Source organism: Indicator indicator, chromosome 10, assembly GCF_027791375.1.
Source record: "Indicator indicator isolate 239-I01 chromosome 10, UM_Iind_1.1, whole genome shotgun sequence".
Classification (NCBI taxonomy): domain Eukaryota; kingdom Metazoa; phylum Chordata; class Aves; order Piciformes; family Indicatoridae; genus Indicator; species Indicator indicator.
Window position 1 is genome coordinate 28,415,989 of NC_072019.1, and position 16,629 is coordinate 28,432,617.

The 16,629-nt window shown below is 50.6% G+C and overlaps 1 protein-coding gene across 1 annotated transcript in view; it reads left to right on the forward strand.

The window, feature by feature from the left end:
- LOC128969675 (methylcrotonoyl-CoA carboxylase beta chain, mitochondrial-like) overlaps positions 1-16,629 on the forward strand; it is a 47,912-nt gene that overhangs the window by 17,085 nt on the left and 14,198 nt on the right. The window contains exons 2-3 of the mRNA XM_054384567.1: positions 14,516-14,957; positions 15,725-15,967. Of these exons, the coding sequence (XP_054240542.1) occupies positions 14,516-14,957; positions 15,725-15,967 (685 nt within the window). The remainder of the gene's footprint in view (positions 1-14,515; positions 14,958-15,724; positions 15,968-16,629) is intronic.

Genomic DNA, 16,629 nt, shown 5'->3' on the forward strand with positions numbered 1-16,629 from the left:
GTCCAGGTTAATTATTTGGAATTAGAGCATTCCTACCAACCCCCCAAAATCCCAATTACTAAACCAAGATTGACCTTTCAGGGAGTTATTTCTAAGAACAAGGATAAAATAAGCGAGGATGACTCAAACAACAGTGTCTGCATCACTGTTAACACACACAAATTACTTCTGCTGTCACAATCAAGCATTCTAAAATAAACCAGGAATGATTAATCTTCTTTATGTTCCTCTTTTTAGCAAGACAGGTGGTCCTGGCCACTGGTGAGGCTGCACCTCCAATCTTGGGTTCAGTTTTGGGCCCCTCAATCCAAGAAGGACATTGAGGGGCTGGAGCAGGTCCAGAGAAGGGCAATGAAACTGGGGAAATGTCTGGAGAACAGGGCTGGGGAGGAGCAGCTGAGGGAGCTGGGGTTGTTCAGCCTGGAGAAGAGAAGGCTGAGGGGAGACCTTCTGGCTCTCATTGGAGCCAAGTGGGGAACTGGTGTGATAGAACAGGAGGAAATGGCATCACAGAATCCTAGAATCAGTCAGGGTTGGAAGGGACCACAAGAATCATCCAGTTCCAACCCCCCTGCCATGGGCAGGGACACCTCACACTACAGCAGGCTGGCCAGAGCCTCATCCAGCCTGGCTGCAAACACCTCACGTTGCCCCAGGGCAGGTTTAGGATGGATTTGAGGAAAATTTTCTTACCCTGAGGGTTGTCAGGGGTGCCCATGGCAGTGGTGAAATTCCCATCCCTGGAGTGTTTTCAAAGCTTGGGGAGATAAGATGCTGAAGCACATGGTTTGGTGGTGACCTTGTAGTACTGGGATAAAGGTTGGACTTCACCTAATGGGTTTCTCCCAATCCCCTGGCTGTTGTGAGCCTGGGCAAGCTGCTGTGGGTGCCCCTGCTTTAGCAGGAGGGGTTGGATTGGATCATCTCCAGAGGTCCCTTCCAAAGTGGCAAGAAGATGGGCTGTCAACAAATTGGATGAGCTGTCAATAAATTGGTTGGACTGTCAATAAATTCTCCTGTCCTGGGTTTCCCTGATGCTGTGACCTAACGTTCAATAGTGTCTCCAATTTTATCTCAGAGAATTTGGTGACTACTAAGAACAGATCAAAAGCTGGAAGAGTGAGGTGAACACCACATGGTAGGGATAGGAAGAGACCTCTGGAGATCATCAAGTCCAATCCCCCTGCCAAGACAGGTTCAGCTAGGGAAGGTGACACAGGAGCACATCCAGGTAGGTTCTGAATATCTCCAGAGATGGAGACTCCACTGCCTCTCTGGGCAGCCTGCTCCAGGGCTCTGTCAGCCCTAAATTAAAGGCATTCCTCCTGCAGCCTGTAGCCTTTCACCTGTCAGGGGGAAGCAGCAGCAGAGCTCCCAGCTGAGACCAGTCCATTCCCTGGAAGGCAGCCCCCAAACCAGGCTGATGGGTGCAGGCAGCCCCACTTTCACCTGGCAGTGTCCTCACTGCCAGCTGTGCCTGGCAATGAAAGAGCCGTCAGGAATTCGCCGCATTCCCACTCGGATTAATCCCCAGCGGTCCTGCTGCGCCTGGACAAGCTGGGCTGGGGACTGGGAGCTCTGCTGGGGGAGACATGCTGCTTTCTTTGAGCCTCCTAGGGGGACATGAGACAGAGAGCAGACAGGGGGACATGGGGCAGAGCCCAAGGTGTGGCCATGAGGCAGGGAGGGAATGGCCCTCAGCTCTGCTCTGCCCACACTCTGGATGGGTCTGTACCTGACTGCTGTGAACTGGGGAGGCCACTGCTGGAGTCCTGGGTCCAGTTCTGGGGTCCCCACTTCAAGGGAGACAGGGAACTACTGCAGAGAATGTCCAGCAGAGGCCACAAAGATACTGAGGGGACTGGAGGAGGAAAGGCTGAGAGCCCTGGGGCTGGTGAGCCTGGAGAAGAGCAGCCCCAGAGGGCAGCTGAGCAATGCTCAGCAAGAGCTGAAGGACCTGTGGGGGGCAAGAGGATGGAGCCAGACTCTTCTCAGTGGTGCCCAGGGACAAAAGAGGCAAGGGGCACAAACTGGAACCCAGGAGGTTCCATCTGAACAGGAGGAGAAAGTTCTTTGTTGTGAGGGTGCTGGAGCCCTGGAGCAGGCTGCCCAGAGAGGTTGTGGAGTCTCCTTGTGTGGAGAGCTTCCAAACCCAGCTGGGCATTGTGATGCTGGGCAAGCTGCTGTGGGTGATCCTGGTTTAGAATGGGGGTTGGACTGGATGACTCCAGAGGTCCTTCCAACCCTCACCATGCTGGGCTTCTGTGAAGAGGTGTGGGTGGAGAGGAGAACCTCACACTTCTGTCACAGGTGACTTCTAAAGCACACCCTGATTCCCAGGCTGAGTTCTCTGCTGATTGGCCAAGTTATATGAAAACATAAATAATTACAGAGTCATTTTGGTTGGAAAAGACCTTTAAGAACATCAGGTCTAACTACTCTCCAACTCTACCAAGGCTGGTGCTAAAAATATCCCTCAGCACCACATCTCTGCCTCTTTTAAACACATCCACCATCAGTTAAGATTTTAGGAGCACAAAGACAGCTTGGCTGCAACCAAGGAGATGATCTGAGAATGAAGATAGGTGGGGGTTGGTCTTTTCTCCGAAGAAGCAAGTGATAGGACAAGAGGAAATGGCCTCAAGTTGCACCAAGGGAGGTTTAGGTTGTACATGAGGAGCCAATTCTTCATGGAAAGAGTTGTCAAGGCATGGAACAGGCTGCTCTAGGCCCCATCCCTGGAAGGATTGAAAAGCTGTGCAGATGTGGTGCTGAGGGACATGCTTTAGTGGTGACCTGGCAGTGCTGTGTTAAACGGTTGGACTGGATGATCTTCAGGGTTTTTTTCCAACCAAAACAATTCTGGTGACTTCTGAAGAACCAGAATGCTGCTGCAGTTCTGGTATGAAAATTCCTGATGTGACAACCACTGCTGTGGGACATAATTCTGCCTCTGGCATTAATGAAGCTGGTAAACACACTGCTGCTGTTCTGCTGAGACCAGAGGATGATGGTCAGGGACCTAAAAATGAAGAGTTGGATTGCCTTTTTGAAGCTCCATTACAGCTGGAAGTCTCTTTGAGGTTTTTGTGGATGGTATCACTCTGCTAACTGCACAGCCCAGCTGTGGTTTCCTGGCTTTCTGTGATGTCCTCTCTATGAACATTTCAGAATTCCCCGTTTACAGTCATTCTCAGGTCACCAGTGTGGACTGGATTTACTGGAGGGGCAAAGAGGACAACATCCTCAGTCCCCCAGCTCCAACTGCAGTGCCACCTGCCAGCTGAAAACTTGCTGTTCCAGTTTTCTTCCATCTCATGGGTATCATCAGTATTTCTCATCCCAGCATCAAAACCAGCATCTCCTCCCCCTCTACTCTGCCCTACCTGGCACAGAGTCGTCACCTTGGAGGCCTGTGGCCAGTGGTGTCCCCCAGGGATCAGTCCTGGGTCCAGTTGTGTTCAATATCTTTATCAATGACCTGGCTGAGGGCATTGAGAGTCCCCTCAGCAAGTTCTGATGATGCCACACTGGGGGGGGTGGCTGACACCCCTCAGGCTGTGCAGCATCCAACCTGACCTGGACAGGCTGAGAGCTGGCTGCAGGCAATCCTCATGGAGTTGAATAAGGACAAGGGCAGGGTCCTGCAGCTGGGGAGAAATAACAACAGCACCAGGACAGGTTAGAGGCTGCCCTGCTGGAGAGCAGCTCCACACAGAAAGCCCTTGGAGTGCTGGTGGGCAGCAAGTTCTGCATGGAACAACAATGTGCTCTGGTGGCCAAGAGAGCAATGGGATCCTGGGATGGATCAGGAAAGCTGTGTCCAGCAGGGCTAGGGAAGTTCTTCTCCCTCTCTACTCTGCCCTGCTGAGACCACCCCTGCAATCCTGTGTCCAGTTTGGGGCTCCCCAGTTCCAGAGAGACAGAGACCTGCTGGAGAGAAGCCAAGGGAGAGCCAGGAGGATGCTTAGGGGACTTGAGCATCTCCCCTGGGAAGAGAGCCTGAGAGCCCTGGGGCTGTTTAGTCTGGAGAAGAGAAGGCTGAGAGGGGATCTGATCAATGTCTCTCAATGTGTGAGGGGTGGGTGTCAAGGGGAGGGGGCCAGGCTCTTTTGGGTGGGTCACAGGGATAGGACAAGGAACAATGGGTTCAAAGTTGAACAGAGAAGATTTCAGCTCACCATGAGGAGAAACTTCTTTGCAGTGAGGGTGCCAGAGCCCTGGAGCAGGCTGCCCAGGGGGGTTGTGGAGTCTCCTTCTCTGGAGCCTTTCCAACCCCCCCTGGCTGCATTCCTGTGCAGACTACCCTAAGTGCTGCTGCTCTGGCAGGGGGTTGGACCTGATGACCTCTGGAGGTCCCTTCCAACCTCTGATATACTGTGAGGCTGTGATACCAGGGCCACATCAGGTGTACTGCGTCCAGTTCTGGGCTCCTCAGTTCAAGAGAGACAGGGAACTACTGGAGAGAGTCCAGTGAAGGCTACAAATATGCTGAGGGGCCTGGAGCAGCTCTGTGAGGAGGAAGGGCTGAGAGCCCTGGGGCTGGTGAGCCTGCAGAAGAGCAGCCCGAGAGGGGATCTGAGCAATGCTCAGCAAGAGCTAAAGGACCTGTGGGGGGCAGGAGGATGGAGCCAGACTCTTGTCAGTGGTGCCCAGGGACAGGACAAGGGGCAATGGGCACAAACTGGAACCCAAGAGGTTTCATCTAAAATATGTCACTCAGCACCACATCTACAGAGCCTTTAAACCCCTCTAGGAATGGAGACTTCCTGGACAGCCTGGGCCAGGGATTGACAACCCTTTGGGGGAAGAAATTGTGCCACATGTCCCATGAGGGTTTAGTTTGCTGTTGGAACTTGAGGTCATGTCCTCTCATTACTTGTCCCCTGGGATTGTGTGAATCCAAGAGAACATCATTAGGCAATGTGTTCCTGTCACAAAGCAGAGCCAGGTCTGAAATCAGGGAGTTTCCTCTTGCTCTTGCAGCTCCTTCTCTGGCATTCCTGAATTTTCAGTGTTGCCCTAAATATTGGATTCAGGAGTCTAGCTGGTACAAAAGTGACATTTCCTTCCATTTATTCAGTTACCCACAGCAGCTTCTTAAACAAAGCAGGTTGCTTCCAGTTTAGAAGCCTGTGTTCCTTTTTCACTTTATTACCAACAATAGCAGCTAAAAATGGCTCCATCAGAATTGAGACCCCACTGTTAGGTGCTTTTTGACATCTTAAATGTTTCAGCTGTGGTCATGAAGGATGAATGTTGACAAAAGGATCTTGTCAGACAGAATGGGCAGAATGTGAGAGCCTCTTTCATTCAGCAGTGAGGCTGAGAGCTGCAATGGAACCATAGGTGACCCTAAATCAAAAAGATTTTGAATCAAATGATCTCTGCAGTGACTGAGAGGCTTCAAGGAGGCTTTATCCATCTCTGTATTGAAAAGTCTCTGAGGATCTTACAGGCCACCTGAAGAGCTTCCTCCCTGCCTGAGCCTCTTTGTCACACTGCAGCTCAGTGAAGCCAAGGATGTGAGGGGCAAGATGAGCCAAAGATCCCTGCTGGATGGGGACAAATCTAATGGCATTCAACAAGGGCAAGTGTCAGGTCCTGCATGTGGGGAACACAACTCCATGGACTGGTTGGGGCTGAGCTGTTAGAGAGCAGCTCTGAGGATCTGGGAGTGCTGGTGGACAACAGGAGGACCATGAGCCAGCCATATGCCCTTGTGGCCAAGAAGGCCAATGGCATCCTGGGGTGCATCAAGAAGAGTGTAGACAGCAGATCAAGGGAGGCTCTCCTCCTGCCCTGCTCTGCCCAGCTGAGGTCTCAACTGGAGTACTGGGTTCAGTTCTAGGCTCCCCAGTTCAAGAAGGACAGGGATGTGCTGAAGAGGCTACAACAAAGACACTGAGGGGAGTGGAACATGTCTGTGATGAGGAAAGACTGAGAGAATTGGGGGTTTGTAGTCTGGAAAAGAGCAGCCTGAAGGGGGATCTCATCAATGCTGATCAATACTTCAAGGGTGGGTGTCAGGAGGATAGGACCAGGCTTTTTGCAGTGATGCTCTGTGACAGGACAAAGGCTAACAGCCACAAACTGGAAGATGAGAAGTTCCATCTAAACATGAGGAGGAACTTATTTAATTTAAGATTTAATTTAAGGGTGATGGAACCCTGGAGCAGGCTGCCCAGAGAGGTGATGGAGTCTCCATCTCTGGAGTTATGCAAACCCACCTGGAACATCATATATTCATGTAGATGCCTGCTTTGGATCTTGGTTGCAACATGGTGATTGAGCACCTAATTTGTCTTCTTCTTAGGACTTTTTAATAGTTAAATCCTCACCATCACAGACAGGAATGAATAAACACTGTACCTGGATGCACACAAACGTTGGCATTGAGCATCCTCCCTCACTTCCTCTTGCCTCACAGGAAGGCTGATGGCTCCATCTGCTGAAGCATGGACCTGGGCCTGCTGGCTAACCAGATGTCCCAGCCCCAGCACCCACAAGGTGCATTAAGATTCTTCAAATAACCTTAAAATAGTACAAAACAGTGGACAGAAAATTACTTACTGAGCTTTTCTTCTGTACTGGACATTGGTGAGGACAAACCTTCAGTATTTGGTTCAGTTTTGGGGGCCTCACTCCAAGACGGACATTGGAGCATGTTCAGAGAAGGGCAACAAAGCTGGGAAAGGGTCTGGAGAACAGGGCTGGTGAGGAGCAGCTAAGGGAACTCAGCCTGGAGAAAAGGGGAGACCTCATTGCTCTCTACAACTCCTGAAATGAGGCTGGAGTGAGGTAGGGGTTGGTCTCTTCTCCCAAGGAACAAGTGACAGAACAAGAGAAAACAGCCTCAAGTTGTACCAGGGGAGGTTTAGGTTGGACATTAGAAGAAACTTCTTCACTGAAAGGGTTGTCAAGCACAGAGGCTAGCCAGGGAGGTGGTCGAATCCCCACCCTTGGAGGTGCTGAGAAGAGGCAGAGATGTGGTGCTGCAAGCCATGGTTTGGCAGTGGCCTTGGTAGAGTTGGAGAATGGTTGGACTCAGTGATCTTGGAGGTCTTTTCCAAGCAAACTGATTCTGTGAATTTATGATCCTATGACTCTAAGACTGACTCTATGATTCCATGCCTCTGATTTTGTCTTGTCTCACTCTGCCCTCTTTATGTGACACACAGATGGCAGTCAATGGTATTTTTATCCCCTTCCATGCTACCTGGTTGCAAGAACTGCTGACAGAAGCTGCCAACACGCTCCACTAACGACTCTGGTGCTGTCTCACTGGGCTAAATGTCTCTTTACACACACCTTCTGCTTCAGGGGTTTCTAAGGATGGGACTAAACTGATGTTTATAGCAAAGGAAACACCTCTGAGATGACCTCAGGTTAGGGGATCACATTCTCAGGGGGTACATAAAAAGAAAGCAGAACAGTGGGGGTTGGAAGGAACCTCTGGAACTCATGGAGTTCAACCTCTCACCTAGTGCAGGTCACACAGGAACACATCCAGGTGGGTTTGGGAAGTCTCCAGAGAAGGAGACTCCATAAATTCTCTGGGCAGCCTGCTACAGGGCTCAAGCACCCTCACATCAAAAAAGTTTCTCCTCCTGTTCAGGTGCAACCTCCTGGGTTTCAGCTTCTGCCTATTACCCCTTGTCCTGTCACTGGGCACCACAGAGAGGAGTCTTGCACCTTCATCCTGACAGCCACCCTTCAGATAGTTAGACATTAAGATCCCCTCTCAGCCTTTTCTTCTCCAGACTAAACAGTCCCAGGTCTCTCAGTTTTTCTTCATAGGAGAGATGTTCAGGTCCTCCAACCATCCTTGTAGCCCCCACTGGACTCTCTCCAGTAGTTCCCTGTCCCTCTTGAACTGGGGAGCCCAAAACTGGACACAGGACTCCAGATGTGGTCTCACAAGGGCAGAGGAGAGGAGCAGGAGAACCTCCCTCAGCCTGCTGCCCACACTCTTCTTCATGCACCCCAGAATGGCCAAGAAAGCCAATGGCACAAGGGCACATTTCTGTCCCATGGATCACTTGATGTCCACCAGGACTCCAAGGTCTTTCTCCATGGGGTTGCTTTCCAGCAGTATGACCCCTAGTCTGTACTGGTGCATGGTGTTGTTCCTCCCTAGATGCAGGACTCTGCACTTGACCATCCAGTCCAACCCCCTGCCAAAGCAGGGTCACCAAAGGCCTATGTGAAAAGCTGAAGACTGGTTAAGAGTCTAAACAGAGACAAGAGATGCACCAAGAAGGTGTGGGTGGATGTGCAGAGTCAGAACCATGCCTTCAGACTCCATTCCTCTTTCAAGTAACCTTTTCCTGCCAACAGAAACCAAACCAGTCACATCTGCCCCAGCTGAGCTGTGTGTCCCAGCAGCTCCTCCAGCATCCATTGTCCATTTACTCAGTGATTCATCCTCTTCCTCTCTGTGTTTCTCTGACTCCCCTGACCACAGCCAGTAACCAATTACTAGCTAGAGGTGGCCTTACAAAACCATGTTCAAGGGGCTGTGAGCAGCTGAACACAGGCTGAGGCTTTGGTGTCTCCACTCATCACCCAGCAGCAGTAATGGAAGCAAGGGTTCCCACTCCCCGTCTTCTGCAAATGAGCTCTGCTTCCTCAGTTGGCATTGTTCATGGGTTGGTAGGCTCTTTGTGGCAAGAGGGAAATGCCAAATTCATCTGCCACAGACCAGACTGTCTCATATCTCTCCCTCATCTCCCTTAACCTCTCCTAGGAGACCTTAGAGAAGCCTTCCAGGATTTGAAGAGGGCTACAGGAGAGCTGGAGAGAGACTTGTTACAAATGCATGGAGTGATAGCTTCCAACTAGAAGACTCAACCCTTTTGGGGAAGGAATTGCTCTCCATGTCCAAACTAAACCTCTCCTGGGGCAACCTGAGGCCATTTCCATTTGTCCTGTCACCTGTTCCTTGTGTTCTCTTCTATCTTGCAGCAATTAAATGAAGCTTTTTAACATTTCATAACAATTGCAGACACCATGGTCAGCTCTTCCTTTTGAAGAGATACAGAGATTCATGGAATGTTTTGGGTTGGAAGGGACCTTAAAGGTCATCTAGTTCCAATTCCCTATCACAGACAGGGAGACCTTCCACTAGCCCAGGTTGCTCAAGGCCTCATCCAACCTGGCCTTGAACATCCCCAGGGAGGGGGCATCCACAACCCCCCTGGGCAACCTGTTCCAGTGTCTCACCACCCTCACTGGAAAGAATTACTTCCTAATTTCTACTCTCAATCTGCCCTCCTACAGCTCAAAGCCATTGCCCCTCATCCTGTCACTACAAGCCCTTGCAGAAATCTCTCCCCAGCTCTCCCGTAGTCCCTTCAGGTACTGGAAGGCTGCTCTAAGGTCTCCCTGGAGCCTTCAGTTCTCCAGGCTGAACAACCCCAGCTCTTCAAGCCTGTCCATCAAGGGGGCAACAAATAAAATTACTTTGGGGTCAAATTTATTTTCAAATCAATTTGATCTATTTTAGAATGATGTAAAACCTAAAAAAATGCTGTGGGCCTGTTCACACTTTTAAAGTAACCAAACAAAACATGCTTCAATTTAGACAAATTTCCAAGGCCACAATTGACAGAAGACCTCTAAGAGCTCTTGGGTATTAGAAAACAAAATCTGAATACAAAACAGAAGTAAGGGGGAGGGTTCTGTGGGAACCTTTCTGCCTTTGGTCTGACAATCTAAAAAGCGTGTTCTGGTTTCCCCCAGCATCCGGTGCACTTCAGTGAGTTTCTAAATAAAGTGGAGTGAGGACTTCACTCCAAGCTTAAATTTCCTTAAATGGCTCCTCTCCTCTCCTCTCTGCTGGCAGAGCTGCAGCTGATGGTAAAGCAAGCAACCACATTAACGTTCCTCCTAAATGCTACTCTCTAGATTCTAAATGCTCTCCTCCAAAGCTGCTAAAATAAACCCTGCAAACAACAGCTTCAAATGCTCACACAAGGCTGCCTCCATTCACCACAGCTATATATTTTTTTTTTGCTCCCCTCACTCCATTTCCCCTCAGTGTTCATCAAACAAAGGAAGCTCAGTGCCGTGACCAGAGAGAAAGGCAAGACTGCAGCTTGAGGACTCACATAAGTCAATTAGAATCCACTGGCTCCTCATTACAGGATTTGTTATTTATCCCAAGCTGCCTCCCAGCACACAAAAAACCCTCAATCCTGGTGAGTGATGCCTTCTCTTGGTGATAAACATTCACATGTGCAGGCTGAAGTGGAAGGAAGAGTGTTTCATTATCCCTGACTCTGAGCAAGCAGTGCTCAGCTTGCAAGAGAAGGTTTAATCCTTTTTAAGCCTGAGTGAAAGAAACCTCTACTGCAAGCAGCACTTTCTGATCCTGAGCACTGATTCTGCTCATAGAATCTTAGAATGGTTTGGGTTGGAAAGAATCTTAAAGGTCATCTAGTTCTAACTCCCTGCCATGGGCAGGGACACCTTTCACTAGAGCAGATTGCTCAAGGCCTGGGCCAACCTGGCTTTGAGCATAGCATCTATGGATCCATAGAATGGTTTGGGTTGGAAGGGACCTTAAAAATCTTCTAGTTCCAACTCCCTGCCATGGGCAGGGACACCTCCCACTAGCCCAGGCTGTTCAAAGTCTCATTCAACTTGGCCTTGAGCACCTCCAGGAAGGGGGCATCCACAACATCCCTGGATAACCTGTTCCACCACCCTTACTGTAAAGGGTGTCTCACCACCCTTACTGCAAAGAAATTCTTCCTCACCTCCAGTCTAAAGCAGATCCCCTCAACCAGCTTCGATCCATTCCCATCTCCTGGATAGGGGCTGTTGAGTCTGGAGAAGGACAACCCCAGGGGGAATCTTCTCAACGCCCAGCAAGAGCTAAAGGACCTGTGGGAGACAAGAAGATGGAGACAGATTCCCCTCAGTGGCTCCCAGTAACAGGATGAGGGGCAACAGGCACAAAGTGGAACCCAGGAGGTTACATCTGAAGAAGAGAAACTTTTTTGCTGTGAGGGTGCTGGAGGCCTGGAGCAGGCTGCCCAGAGAGGTTGTGGGGTCTCCTTGTGTGGAGAGCTTCCAGACCCAGCTGGCCATTGTGATGCTGGGCAAGCTGCTGTGGGTGCCCTGCTTTAGCTGGGGGGTTGGACTGGATGATCTCCACAGAGGTCCCTTCCAACCCCCACCACACTGGGATTTTGTTAAAGTCTAACACTTAATTATGGAAAATAAGAAGCATGAAAATTAGAACTGAGCACTGGCCCCTCTGCTACAAATCTTATGAATGCAGGGAAATGTTATATGGGTCAACTTAACATAAACCAGAAATCTCACTGAAAATCCACACCCAAGCATTTGCACCACCAATTCCTTCTTCAGCCTGCTGAGCACCCAGCATTTTCACTCCTATCCACAGGTCTTTGAAGCTCAGACATCCTGAAACATATTCTCCTGCTTTACATGAATTCCTGTCACCACTCTACCCTTCCCCATTATCACCTGCACCACAGAGAGCACAAAAATTCACTTCAAGTGCCACAGGAAATGCAAAAAGAGCTTTCTAAAGCTGCAGAGCATCTGCTGTCTCTCCATTTTTTGCTCAAACTGTTGGGAGAAGGGAGTTTTGCTTATATCATGGAAGGAAGGAACTGAAATAACCAACAACCACCCCAGCAAATGCCCTCAAGCCTGCCAGAACGGTGTGGCAGGCTGCTGATCATCTCCATGGGATACATCAGGAACCTCTCCATAGCCACCTACAAGTGTCCAGATCAGGGGTTTGGAGCAATAGCTTCAATTATCAGTAAAAAATGACCACCACTTGCCTTATCCTGGCTGCTCCAGAATAAATAAGCATGGGAGACTACCAAATAAGTTGGGAGACTACAAATCAGGTTTATGAACTCATAGAAAGGTTTGGGTTGGAAAGGACCTCAGAGATCATCTAGTTGCAAAGCCCCTGCCATGGGCAAGGACACCTCCCACTAGAGCAGGTTGCTCAAGGCCTCATCCAACCTGGCCTTGAAGACCTCCAGAGAGGGGGCATCCACAACCTCCCTGGGTGCAGACATCACACTCCAGATTGAGCATGATTCTCTTCAACCCCTGAAGTGTCTGCTTTTCCCTTGAGTGCTCCCTTTCCCCTGAGAGAGCAGCCCTGCCTGCTCCTCCTTGGGCTCAGCACAGATCTGCATCTCCCTGCCACAGGGTCTGGAACAGCAACTGGGGCTCTGAAAGTCCCAGGAGACAGCTGAAGCCACCCAGGGCTGGGGCACTGCTTCCCACAGCTCTGCCTGGGTTGAGTTTCATGATACAAGGGAGGACAGTATCAAAGATAGAATCATAAGACTCACAGACTGCTTTAGGTGGGAAGGCACCTGTTCATCCTGCCCAACCCCCCTGCAGTCAGTAGTGACATCTGCAACTAGAGCAGGTTGCTCAGAGCACCAAACAGCTTGACCTGGGGCATCTACCACCCTCTGGGCAACCTGGGCCAGGCTCTCATCTCCTTCTTCCTTTCCTCCAGTTTGAATCTCCCTTTTTTGGTTCAAATCATCACCCCTTGTCCTGTCACAGCAGGGCCTGCTCAAAACTCTGTCCCCAGATTTCTGATTGGTCCCTTGAAGCACTGAAAGGCCACCAGAAGCTCTCCCTGGAGCTTTCTCTTCTCCAGGTTGAACAACCCCAACTCTCTCAGCCTGGCCTCCCAGCAGAGGGCTTCCAGCCCTCCCAGCATTGCTGTGGCCTCCTCTGGCCCCACTCCAACAGCTCCATGTCTGCTGTGCTGAGGACTCCAGAGCTGGCCCCAGCACTGCAGGGGGGGCCGTAGCAGAGTGCAGCAGAGGGGCAGAATCCCCTCCCTGCCCCTGCTGCCCACACTGCTGGGGATCAGCCCAGGAGCTGGTTGGCTTCTTAGGTTCTAGCTGCTTTTAAGTGTAAAAGGAAAAAAGAAAAATAAACTCTATGAATAAATTAGTGTAGCTCAGCAAATTTTAATTATTATTGCCAATTTTTTTTCATAACACATACGAATTATTTACCTACAAATTCTTTCTGCTGCCTGTGCTGGAGACTTATCTTCCTGAATGTATTAGTCACTGCTTAATTATCTCTCCCAAGCCTTATTAATATGTATGGATAAAGAGCTCTCTGGCAGGAATGCATTTTAATGAAGTCACTGAAAGGCACCACACAGCAATTGCTAGAAGGTTGTGCCATGACCAACAATAGCAAATTGACTGAAACAGCCCAGGGATAGGATGAAAGGATGGAAGGAAAAAAAATTCAAATTAATTTTAATATTTTAATGATAAATTTAATTAGAAAGCATTCAGGGCTTACAGCTACTGTTGAGAGGAATGATGTCACTCCAAATGTCCTCTGTAGGCACTCAGCAGAGCTGTCTGTAGGACACAGAATTAGAAAAATCATCAAATGGTTTCAGCTGGAAGAGATCTTTCAGATTATTGAGCCCAGCCACCATCTAACTCTACATATCCAACATGTTTTGTGAAGGAAGGCAACATTTTGTGGCCATCCTGTATTTAACGGTAAGGAAAGCACCAGCATGTGATTCTGGAGGCTACAGTTGGGTCTGCCCCAGTCTATATTGCCCAACAACATCTAATTTCCAAATCAAACCCATATGTTTTGGGTATAATTGCACTTATTTTCCAGAGCAGCAACTTGCCTTGCTCCCTGTGTTATTTCTGTGGTTTGCCCTTCCAAGGTGAGGTTATCCTCTGAGGCACCCAGAGGGGACAGAGGCCATGGGAGATGCCAGTGGGGAAGAGAACTGGTCCCAGAGTGGTGGGTGGCAGAGCCAGGGTCCCCCTGAGGGACACCTAGGACTGAGTGGAACCCAGCCCAGCAGATCTTCTTTGGAAGGCAGGGGATGAATCATGGAATTGTTTTGGATGGAAGAGACCCTTAAGATCCCTGAGTCCAGCCCTTAAGATCCCTGAGTCCAGCCCTTAAGATCCCTGAGTCCAGCCCTTACCCCAGCACTGCCAGGTCACCACTAAACCATGGCCCTCAGCACCACATCTTTCAAACCCCTCTAGGGATGGGGACTCCACCACTGCCCTGGCAGCCAGGGCCAGGCCTTGACAACCCTTAAGGGGAAGAAATTGTTCCTCAGGTCCAACCTAAACCTCCCCTGGTGGAGAACCTGAGGCTGTTTCCTCTGTTCTGTTGCTTTTCCTTTGAGAGAAAAGACCGAGTCCCACCTGGCTCCAGCCTCCTTCCAGGGAGTTGTGGAGGCCCAGCAGGTCTCCCCTCAGCCTCCTTTTCCCCAGGCTGAACAACCCCAGTTCCCTCAGCTGCTCCTCACCAGCCCTGTTCTCCAGACCCTTCAGCAGCTTCGTTGCCCTTCTCTGGACTCTCTCCAGCCCTTCAGTGTCCTTCTTGCAGTGAGGGGCCCAAACTGCCCCCAGTGCTGGAGGTGCAGCCTCAGCAGTGCCCAGCCCAGGGAACGATCCCTGCCCTGCTGCTGCTGACCTGTGACTGCGGCCAGCCGCACGCCGCTGCCGCGGAGCAGGCCAGGCGCCGCCCGCGCCGCCGGCACACCGCAGAGAGGACACCCGGGGCGGGACGCTGTGTGGGCTGCGGAGCCGCCCTGAGAGGCGGTCCCGGGCCGGACGGGAGAGCGGCGGCTGCCGGAGTAAGGGTCGGCGGGGAGAGGGCCTGGTGGCGGCGGGCGCGAAGAAGGAGGGCTCGGGAGAGCAGGCCACGGAGAGCCAGGGGAGGCCCCGCGCTGCCCGCCCCGGGAACCGTGCTGGGGGCAGCCTGGTGGCAGCTCCGCCTCTGCCGCGTCCCGCAGGCTGCGGCTGGGCCTGCTGCCGGGCGGCGGCTGCTGCCCCGGGCACCTCGGGGGCTCTGCTGCAAGGTGGGAGTTGGAGTGTGCGCTGCGCTGGAAACCGGCCAGCAGGACCAGGGCAGGGATTAACCCCTGACTGGTGAGGCCACAGCTCAAACACTCGGTTCAGTTTGGAGCATCTCACTCCAAGAAGGACACTGAGGGGCTGGAGAGGGTCCACAGAAGGGAAACAGAGCTGGGGAAGGGTCTGGAGAACAGGGCTGGTGAGGAGCAGCTGAGGGAGCTGGGGGTGTTCAGCCTGGAGAAAAGGAGCGGAGACCTTCTGGCTCTCTACAGCTCCCTGAAAGGAGGTTGGAGCCAGATGGGGGTTGGTCTCTTCTCCCAAGGAAAAGCAATAGGACGAGAGGAAACAGCCTCAAGTTGCACCAGGGGAGGTTTAGGTTGGGTATGAGGAATAATTTTTTCCCCTTGAGGGATGTCAAGGCCTGGCACAGGTTGCCCAGGGCAGTGGTGGAGTTCACATCCCTGGAGGGGTTTCAAAGTTACGGTGCTGAGGGACATGGTTTAGCACCAGATTTGAGAGTTTGACAGTGGTTGGAGTCAATGATCTTAAGGTCTTTTCCAACTGAAACAATCCAACGATTCTGTGGTTTAGTGGTGACCTAGCAATGCTGGATCAACAGTTGGACTTGATGATGATCTTGATTAAAGATCTTTTCCAACCTAAACCATTCTGTGACCCCAGCCTCAGGTGTTGTGCCAGCTTCACCTCCTCAGTCACAAGAATGTTGTTTAATTTTTGCTGACAAATGTTGTTTCTTCTCTCCTCAGTTGTTAAGAGTCAATGGCCACTCTGGTTTCCCTGAGCAGGCTGCCTCCTGAAGCCACATCTCGGCTATTCCCAAGGTTCCAAACCATAAATCATGTGTTGGACAGAAGACATAAGGACTTGTATCATGGCAAAGAGGCAGCAGATACGTTGCAGAAGCAGGGCAAGACACACCACATAGTTCCCTGTCGTTTAATAAGCAATAAAGCCAAGCACCAACGGCATCCGAAAACCTACCCTGTTTTAGATGGACGTATCCCATCTTTATATCAACATGTGTTTGAAGAAAACTTAAAGAACAGTGAGGCTGTTATTAAAAGGTAAACCAATTCTTCTCTTTGGGGTGTTTGAAAAATGTTGTTACGTGTAAGATGGTGAGAGAGTTACTGATGGCCACTTCCAGGAGCTTTTCAACATAGAATCAAGGCTAATTAAAAAGATCTGAGATTAGAAAGTAGTAAAAAGTAGTTTCTTTTTTTTACCTAAGCATTTTGAAGCTTAAACTAGTTTTCTTGCTGCTCTTTTCTTGGGCAGCTTCTCTGCAGAGGGATGGTAGCAACATGGTGGAAGAAGATGGATTTAGATGAGACATTACATAGACATTCTTCCTCATGAGGATGGTGAGACACTGAAACAGGCTGCCTAGAGAAACTGTGGAGGCTCCAAGCCTGGAAGTGTTGAAAGCCAGGTTGGGTGGGGCTTTGGGCAGCCTGGTGTAGTGGAACCTGGAAACACACACACACCCCCCCCCCCCCCCATGGCAGGGGGGTTAGAACTGGATGATATTTAATGTGAGGGACTTTTTAGGATGTCAGGTAGTGATAGGACTAGGGGTAATGGAGCAAAATTAGAAATGGGTAGATTCAGATTGGATGTTAGGAGGAAGTTCTTCAGCATGAGGGTGGTGAGACACTGGCACAGTTGCCCAGGGAGGCTGTAGAAGCCTCATCCCTGGAGGTTTTTGCAGCCAGGCTGGATGTGG